Genomic DNA, 10709 nt, shown 5'->3' with positions numbered 1-10709 from the left:
TAAGCCTAGTTATTATAATGTATAAACAAAAAGTATAAGTTTCATTAAAATCTTTATGAATAATTTAAGTATTAAAAGTAAAACTAATTTATGTTGTGACCTCTGAAACATTTCATAATATAATGTTAATTAATTAAAGTAAAGAATGTAAATAACGTTAACAATGCTCATAAGCATATTATAACCTGTATGATTATCGACAGGAACTATCGACGACCATCTCATAACCGAGCAGCGAAACTTTTTGGATGACTTCAACTGAAGAAGCTTGAAAAAACGTTCACAAAGAACTTTATAAATAATATATTTAATTGTAATCATTAACCGACTAGCTATTTTTAAATATCTTAAAAATACTTGAATGTGTTTTTTTTGTATGTACTAATTTGTGCTTGAAATAAAAAAAAAATAAATGTTTGAAGAGGATTTACTTATGTTTTTACTAGTTTAAAAATTTTGCTGCACCAAAAACGTCTAAAAAAAGTTATCTTTTAAATTATAAACTTGTACAAAATTCTATCTTGTAAATCGTTTGCCATACTATTAAAAACAATTCTAATTCCATTATATTACTTTAAAATATTTGACAATACTGTATATAATGATTTTGTTATTGATATTCTTAGAAAAAGTATTTTGAAATTTTTTCAACACTACTAAATTACTAAAGTTTAAGTATCCTTTTTTGTTGGTTTATTAACGGTTAATATTTATTTGTTTTTATTGTTTTTTTTTTCATTTGCATTTTAATTTAGACTGGAGCATTTCTTAGTTTGTTTAACTATAAACCTGTAAAAACTTTTCAATAAGATGAATTATGTCTGCCGAATATTTAGATAGAAGTTTTTTAATTACAAAAAATTTAACTAACTACAATTGCGTTGTATTTAATAAGAAAGTTGTTTAACTGTAGTACTATTTATTTAGATTATATACTTTCTCATTACTGTAATATATAAATAAAGCTTAAAATTTTTTTAATTGTTATACAAAACGTATTAAAATACACTTTTATTAGTACTATAAATATTATAATTTTGTTTTGAAATAGTTTCTAGATATTAAAAAATAAATTCTGTTTCTATAATTTTTTATGTTTATCATAAAAAATGAAACATAACTGTTTGCACCCATTATTTCATAACTTTAAAAACATTGAAAAAATAGTTTTTGCTAATTTTGTTATGAAGTTTATTTTTTTACATATTTTTTTAAGATTTTAAACTAATGAAGTACACATCTAAGTTTCCCAATGTGGCACTATCGCCTCTCAGGCGGTTTTGACCGAAAAGTCAATTACCTAGTAAAGATGAGACGAAATTTAGACAAAATTAGACAAAGTGAGACGACTTTTTTTTTGAATTATGTAAAAAGCTTCATTTATAAAAATGATTTTGGGAATACCTGGTATTCATTTTGTTTGCCAAAAGTATTTTAGGCTAATTAATACTGGTTCTATGTGATCTTTTCTGCTATATCTAGTTAAAGTTTTAAGTGTTTGTTGAGCTATTTCTTAGACCTTTTCTCTTACTCTTTATTTCATATCCATGAACATATAGTTTAAGTTTTAACATTTGGTTAAGCGAGTAAAATTTACATGCTCGCGGGTCACAGTTAATATATCATGGATTGGATTCTACTCGAATTTTATAAGTATTTACTCGTTCTATACTGTACATGTATAACTTTTGTTAAGAAGTTTTTTGAAATATATGCTAACGAATAAAACTACCAATCCTTAGTTAAAATTAAAACTTAATAACGCTTTTACATACTGAAAGATATCTTTACACGTCATTAAAATTTTACATGCAATTTGTAATATACAATCAACTGACGCGTATATATATAAACTTTGTATTTAAACATGATATTTATTACGTTCCTTATTCTACAATATATTTATGTTGAGGGACCTAATAACAGTTTTGTTATTTTGTTTTCCAAGCTCGTGTATTTCAAGAGTTCGTTAGTTTGATTTAAAAATTTTTTGTATATTGTTGATATAAAAGTGCCAAAAAAAAAATTAGAAGTCATTATCTATGCTTTATTAAGAAGTAGCTATTTGGTTTTTATTTAAACTAAAACAGTCTAAATATCTAAAGCATTTTTTTTAGATTACCATCTTAGCTTACATGCTAGGTCATCTAATAGTAGTTTATTATTTTGTTTTTTTGTAAATATATTTTTTCTTCAAACTCAAATTTAATATTTTTTTACTACATATAGCACAAAACTATTAAAGCATAATGACTGAAAATGTTTTTTTATTTTCGAAAAATATATTTTAAGATGTACTATTATAGGAAGGTTTTTAAACGTATCTGTATACTATATTCAACTTGGTATATAGAGATTACTCATTTTTATTTTATACTATATTTCACAAACGTTCTCAAAACTGTACGAGTTTCATCATTTATAATTTTTAGTCAATTTGTAAAAAATTGGTAAGTTTAAAACTAAGTTTAAACTATGACGTATGAATGTATTTAAATAAATACAAACTTTAGATTTTAGCAATTAAAACTTAAAAAAGGATGTGTAAATTAGCAAACTGTTATTAATTTCCCTTTTACTTAATGCTATTTGCGTTTTTAACTTGGGTCGTTCTTCCTCAATCAATATTGATTCCAGGCTGTAGAGTTCGCATCGTTTCAAAACTTAAAAGTTTTCTATTATTTTAGAGTTTTAAAGGCATGTGCAATTAAAAAGATGGTCAAATATTGCGCTGTCTTTATTTGACAAATCTGTTATTCAAAAAGCTTTGTTCCAATACCATAAGGTGCTTATTTATGAATCCTTGTGCGTAACTATTAAAGCGAGTACCTTATCAGTGTCTCTGCTTTATTTATGTGAGTCTGTGACATAGTGACTTTTATCTTCGACAGCATAGAACAAAAACAGCACAAGTTTATAAAACAAGATAGCTTAACTAAATTTAATTATGGATATAGTACAACTATTTTATTGAATAGCTGTTCATTTAACTTGTAAAAAGAATTGTTGTTTTATACTTAACTAAAAGCTTAAAATAAATATGTTGCTAAATATAAAAACGACAATAGTTAAAGCAAATAAAATAAATTGCTATACATCATTGATACTTTACTGACAATTTTTATGTTTTAATGACGACTGATTCAATTTCAGCAAAGTCTAATAAAAGTTGTAAATTGTGATTTTTCAAACCCGTTTATTTCAAGAGTTTACCCACAGAACAACAATGAACAGCAACTTTGAAGATCGCAATTGTTTGCAATACAAACAACTAACTTAACTGTCAAAATACATTATCGAATTGTAAAATAAAAATAAAAACTCTTAAGTAACTTGGACGGTTCTAGAAAGAGAATATAAATCAAGATCCTGAATAGAAACGTGCAAATTGTGCTTCAAGGAAGCACTTAAGATTTGTCAAGCGGACAAAAATTGCATAAATAAAAAATCAGAAGTAATAAGTTCATGCAGACATAGGAACAAATTTTTATTTTTCTGTCGGAACGAAACAAAAACCTAGGATTTTAAGTATTAATAACATTTAAATTATCTGTATATCAGCATTTTTAGAACTTTGTTAAGAATTTGTTGTGTTTCCCTTCATATTGTATTTACCTTCAATATTCAGTTTACCCAACTACGCCTTTTCATTAAATTCGACAACTTAATGTTAAAACTCTTTTGTTTATGTTTTTACATATCTATGAGATCAAATTCACTTCACTGCCATTGTCTAAATATTATTTACTGCTTTGTTGTTATTTGACAAGGTCAGCTAACGCTCACCAAAAATTGGTAGTTAAACAAAGCAATACCCAAACGTTTATACTATTACAGTTTAATTAACACATTAGTTGGCTACATCGTTAGTATGAAATTTCTTTAACGAAACCTATTGAAACTTAAAGTATAAATGTTGTAAACCAACAGAGTTATTTGCTTTTTATAGAAACTATGACAATCTACTTTGCTTGAGCCAGTTATTTTTTTAAATTGCTATTTTTGTTTAAACACTTACTTATTTGTTAGATGTTTATTGTTTTACGTGTATTTGTTTTTAATTAAGTGTTATTTCAAATTATATATAAAGTTTAACATTTCTGTTTTTAATACATAGCAGAAAACTACAAAGGGCTAGTTACTAAAAAATTCCAGGTTCATTGATTATTCTTAAGAGTATGGTATTTATTTGTTAAATTGTTTGATTAAAAGAAGAAACATTACTAGATCTCGAACATTATTACATTAAGGAGCCGATAAAATAATTTGAATTCAGACATTAGTGTGGGCTCTTACGAATTTAATTACTTACTGTTTTGAATTAAAAAATTAATACATTTAATATTCAAACATCTATAACAAAATGTAAAACTCAAAACAAAAACTGTGCAATTGTTTCAAAATTCTCTACATATATGAACTAATTTTACTGTTTTATTTAATTCAATTTTTTTTATAGTATCTAAAAAAGCCCCCCTTTAAGTAAGTTATGTGCAAGAAAATAATTATCTGATTCTATTATAAAAGTAGACATTAAACCCTTAACAAAATAGACATTTAAAAATAAGTAAAAATAGCAAAAAAAGTTTTAATTAAATGAGTAAAAAAAGCAAGGTATGTACATCTTTGTAATAAATAATTTGAATCGGTTTATGAAATTTGGTTAAAAAACTTTATATTGACATACTTGAACATACATTAAATTTTATTCACAGTTTAATTGAACTGACTGATACAATTTTTTTATTAACTCAGTACAAGCTAATACGTCACAAAAATTTTACAAACAATATATTTTTCATTATTAACTGACGCGTACTTGTATATCAATTTTTTTTTTAGTTATTAACAGGTGTCATGGTGGTCTTTTTAAGTTATACTAAAGTACATCACCATAAAACCTTTTTGATAAGTTTTCCTATATTAATTTGTTTAAATTTAGTTATTTTTTTTATGTATTTCATCTTAATTAAGTCTTATTCAGATAGACACTAAAATTTAAAACTTTTGTTTTTAATACATAGCACAAAACTACTATGGGCTAATGAATAAACAAAATGTTTTAGGTTCGTTGACAATATTTAAAAGCGTAATATTTAATTGAAAAATTTTTATATTATAAGAAGAAACATAACTAGATCGCTAATATTGTTTTAGAAAAAATAGCCGATAAAGTACCTTGAATTTAGGCATATTTGTGTGTTTTATCGAGTTTAGTTGCTTAATGTTTTTGATTTAAAAAATATACACATAACTTTCTCAAAACCATAATGTATTTGCATATCTTACATTTCTCTTGCAATGCGTTTTTTTATCGATGTACTTTCATGTGTTTATGACATAATGACTATTATCTACTCTTACAAATAAGTAAACACGTCAGTGAATAAAAACGTACTTTAAACAAATTTTAATTATATTATACAAATGAATAACTGTAGCTCAAAAGAATGTTTTTTTGTAAGCTGTTGTCAAAACTATTTTTATTAATTTATCGTTATAACAAATGTGGTACTGTTATGTACATTGTACATACAAAAAATTCTACAAATACGCATCAGTCAACTTAGGTAAATAAAAAACATACCTATTACAAAATGTTCAATAATTTGAATAGAAAAATTTCAACGCAACAAACTTCTATAGTTTTGTTGTCGGAAAGAATATTATTGTATTCAAACACCATTTGCAACTTAATAAAAACGTATTTTTCATTTCTATAAATTTACAGACTTTAAAATAGTAACTTTTTTAACTTAAAATGATATTTGAATTAACTACTTTGTTAAATTTTAAAAATTGTTTAAATATTATTATATATAATACCTACAATCAAGCTAAATGTTATTATTTTCTACTTTTTTTTATACCATATAAAGCTACTTTTTTAGAAATTTGGAAAATTACTAAAAAATATAAGGTCAGTCGTAAGTTTTACTTTTTTCATTAGACTTTTTTTCTAATTTAAACATATTTCAATAATTTTGGTTAAATTAAAGATTTGAATAACTGCTGTAATATGACGTTATTTATTATGACAAAAGTTTAAATAGATGCTAGTGTTTTATAATACAGTTTATTATAATGTTATATGACATTTTTTTAATTTTAAAGTCTTTTATTTCCATATATGTATTTGTTTGTTATGATATACTTTTCTGAGTAAAATAAAGTATTTAGTCAATATCTTCGTTTGTATATAAGCGAATCAAAGAGAGAATCAGATTAATACAGTTGTATACCTGATGCACAAATACTTTAAGTAAAAAGTTATATCATTAACAAGAACATCTAAGGCAATATCACAAATGTTGATATAGCTAAACTATAAATGGTTGAAATTCGAATAATAATAGTATAACTTATATAAAAGTTGTATTCTCAATATTTTAGCTAGTTTTACGTTTTTCTTAATAATTAATCTTCAATATACAATAGTTTGGTTAGTTTCTTATAGTAAAGTTATTTCCTTTTAAATTACAAAATTTTAAAATTATTTTTGTAGTTTTATTTTAAAATAAATAAATTAAGATAGTTAATCGACAGTATTGATAATACCTTTTTGTTTATGTTACAAAATTGTACGTCACTGAAAACTTACCAACAAATAATAAAATATATTCAACTGACGCGTATACATAAAACTTTTTGTTTGTAATTAACAGTTATCACACCTGTTAGGTCTAATAAATAATTTTATGAAACTTGGAAACAGTTCTAAAAATTTTATTTTATTAGTTATCAGTATTGCTGCAGCTTCTCATTTACTTTTGTATAGATCAAAACTAAAGTTATCAAAAGCAATCTGTTCGAATAGTCGACTAACCTGTGAAGTTATTTGTAGCAGAAAATTACAGTGATTATATCATAGAAGCATTCAAGTTTATCAGAAAAATCGATATTGTACGTGTTTTTAAGCGGTACGTACCAGTGGCGTAGCGTGGTGTTTTGGTCAGGGGGTGCGCAATTTCTTTTCTCAAAAAATCCCCTAAGTTGCAACTTTTGTAATTAGCTATAAAAAGATCTTTTTATAAGTAATATAATTGAAAAAAAATCATTAAGTAAAATAAGTTTAAAGCAACTGTTTTAAAAAATAATTATTTATTACAAAATTAAATAATTAAAAAAAGTATAAACTTTATTAGAACTACTTATACAAATGTAAACTTACTACAAAAAAATGTTTTTACTACTTACAGTAAATTTTATATCTTTAAAAATTAATATATTCAAAAAAACGAAAGTATATGTTTTATTTAAGAAAAAATATCAATCTCATAAATTTACAATACAACAGTGATAACAACACCTCATTGCATTTTATGTGTTACACAAAATTATGTTTTAGTAAAAGAAACTGAAATGTTATAAATAGAACATATTGCTTGCTTATTTAATGTAAGTTGGGTATAAATGCTAGAAAATTAAATCTGAATTATAAAAAAGTTAAAACAAGTTGAACTTAGCTTTTTTTTTTAATTTTAATAAAATACAAATCAAAACTTGTCATAAAAGAAACATTTAATGAAAATTGTAAAACACATTACATAACGAAAAAAAGTTTTATGGCAAGTTTTAAACGTAAGACTTAATGACAGTAAAACTGAATATCTATCTACAAAATATATGAATATCTGAATTCCTACAAAAGCAAATTTTTTTATATAAAATAGCTAAACAATTTCGAAAATATTAACAAAATAAAATGTAATTTAAGTCAGACAAAAAACAGAATTTGTAAAAAAAAAACTACAGGTAATAATATATAATAATAAAAAACATATATCTGAAACATGTCATGTTTATTAAAAGCTAAAGTACTTACAAAGAAAAATCTTAAATGCATATTTTTAACCTTTGTAATGAAAATGCATCCTTCTATCTTTTTTGTTTATAAATAAATTCATAACTTCCTCATTAAAACCACTAAAGTTTTTAATTAAGTCTCTACCAACAGAAATAACACCTAGGGAGTTTAGTCTAGACTGACCCATGGTATTTCTTAAATATGTTTTTATTCTCTTTAGAGATGAAAATGTCCTTTCAGCTTCAGTTGAACACATAGGTATGGTTATTAAAATTTCTAAAAGTTTTATAGTTTCACAAAAACTATCAGAAAGATTGTTATTCTTTATGTACAGCAGAGTTTTTACTAATCCCCCTTTGTGCATTTCTTGTCGATTATAAATAACCATTAATTCGGTTTGTAGCTTTTTACAATTGACAACAGGATAAAAGTTGTTCACTGCTTCGATAAGGTCAGAAGGAAAACATTTTAAATAAAACGAATACATATTTTCTAAAAACAACTGGGATATTCTCAAGTGTCCTGAAAAGTTAAATCTTTTAGCAACATTTAACCTTACACTGTCACAAACTTCTTTGGCGGAAGAAGAGAGGCATATTTTTGCATGATCTGTAACACTAGAATTACGAACACTATTAACAGCATCTTGAAAATTTTTCACATGTTGTTCGACTTTTTTCACAGTTAGATTAGTGCTTTGCATTAAATTATACAAAATATCTACTTCTGGCATAAGCTTAGAAAAAATCTTCAACCAAAAGTTGAACTTTTCATCATTTAAGATTCTTATGCAGTTTTCTGCCGCAGCTATAGTTGAATAGCCGTAACTGTCAGTGTGATTATTAAAGTATTCAAATCCTGTTAGTAACTCGGTTTTCCTTTCTGCAACTTTGCATACGGTTTTTGAGTTGTAGTTCCATCTAGTTTTACATCCAGATGGAACATTTACTTCAACTACTCGTCTTCTTTCTGGTGACTTAGAAAACAAAGTAGGAATTTGATCCAATTTAGCGAAAAAAAGTTTTGCCTCTCGGTTGCAGCTAGCAGCCATCGAAAGCCCCAAATTTAGCTGATGAGCAGCACAATGTACGTAATAAGCGTTTTTATAAACTTCCTTTACTTTAACATGAACCCTTCCTATTCTTCCCTTCATGACTGAAGCACCGTCATAAGTCTGAGCAATTAATTTTTTTTTGTCACCCTGCAGGATTTTCTCCAGCTCATTTAAAATAACTTCTGAAATACCTTCTGCATTTACTCTTTTTGGCTGAAAAAAACCCCAAAACCTCTCAACGACACTGTCATTGTTGATATATCTTATCACTATAGACAATTGGTTTTGCACGCTCACATCTGTTGTTTCGTCCGCAATTACTGCTACAAAGTTTGTCTGCCGTACTTGAGATATAACTTCCTTCCTGTAAATTTCCAAGGCACACAACAAAATTTCATTTTGTATAGTTGGAGACAACCCTGAAAATGCTTTACTTGTTTTAAAGTGCATTTTAAGATCTTTGTCAAGTTTGCTAGCAAACTTAAGCAAAGATCTAAAGCCACCAGGGTTTAAAGAATCTTCCATTTCATTATGCCGTCTCAAAGCTATTTCTTGGAAGCCACAGAAAAGCACACTATCAATTATAGTTAACAATACTTTTCTGTTTTTCAGTACTTCTTGATTGTGTTTATCAATGCTATTCTTGTAGCTTTTGCTCAAATGAGCTTGTATACAATTTTTGCCGAGTAAATTAAATGATACCATGTTGTCGATGTGCTTTGGCGAATTGGCATGGGTTCTAGTTCTTTCAGCAACTTTTACTAAATTTTTAAAACCTGATTTGGTCCAAGCATCCTCACCACCAAACAATATGCAAGGAAAACAGTACAGAGCTAAAGTATGTTCACATCCACACAGCCACTTATGCGTTGTGTAATACTCCTTGTTGAATTTTCTCTTGAACTTTCTACCTATTAAACAACACTAAATAAATATTATAGTAACACAAAGCTTTAGGGTTGCCTTCTTTAAAACAAAAAAATACTTAGCCAAGTGCCCTTTAAAAAATCTTTAACAATTTTTAAGGGGTTAATTTTCTAAAAGCTCATTAAATTTTAAAACATCCAAAACACTCATGTTAGTCTAAATAATTGTTAATATAATACTTTTAGTACTATGAAAATTACCATTTCCTGATAACTTGCATAGATTGCTTTAAAATGAAAAACGACTGATTTTTTGTAAACTTTTAAAATTTCTGTGAAAACTAACAATAATATTTCTTTTAATAAAGTTATTTTAAAAGTACAGCTTTCAAGTAAGTGTGTTATAAACTGTTTTTGTTGATAATAGAAAATAAACAAAACTCTTTATGACTCAACCAACAATATAGTTATATTTATGAAATTTATAAAGTACAAATAACTCAGAATTTTTCAAATAAAAAAGTATACAAACTAAACTACAAATAAGTAGTCAACTAAGTATAAAAATTAATAACTTTTAATTTCAATTTCTAACAACTAAAAATCTTTAACAATTTTTAAGGGGTTATTTTTCTAAAAACTCATTAAGTTTTAATACATACAAAACACTCATGTAGGTCTAAATAGTTGTTTATATTATACTTTTTGTATTATGAAAATAACAATTTCCTGATAAGTTGCATAGGTTGCTTTAAAATGAAAAAAAAACTGTTTATTTGTAGACTTAAAAATTTCTGTGAAAACTTACAATCATATTTCTTTTAATAAATTTATTTTAAAAGTACAGCTTTCAAGTAAGTGTGTTATAAACTGTTTTTGTTGATAATAGAAAATAAACAAAACTCTTTATGACTCAACCAACAATATAGTTATATTTATGAAATTTATAAAGTACAACTAACTCACAATTTTTCAAAAAAAA

At 25.3% G+C, this 10709-nt stretch overlaps 1 protein-coding gene across 1 annotated transcript; it reads right to left on the bottom strand.

Annotated features, from left to right (window-relative positions):
- Positions 1-7850: 7850 nt before the first annotated feature.
- LOC145835656 (zinc finger MYM-type protein 1-like) lies at positions 7851-9938 on the bottom strand. The gene is made up of 2 exons (XM_082943338.1): positions 9935-9938; positions 7851-9772 (listed from the first exon to the last, which is right to left on the bottom strand). Exons 1-2 carry the CDS (start codon positions 9936-9938, stop codon positions 7851-7853), a joined length of 1926 nt encoding a protein of 641 aa, XP_082799464.1.
- Positions 9939-10709: the final 771 nt, after the last annotated feature.

This window comes from Thalia democratica, chromosome 5, assembly GCF_965202585.1.
Source record: "Thalia democratica chromosome 5, ktThaDemo2.hap1.1, whole genome shotgun sequence".
NCBI classification, from domain to species: Eukaryota; Metazoa; Chordata; class Thaliacea; order Salpida; family Salpidae; genus Thalia; species Thalia democratica.
The sequence above is the reverse complement of the archived record's forward strand: the minus strand, read 5'-3'. Positions and strand labels throughout refer to the sequence as shown.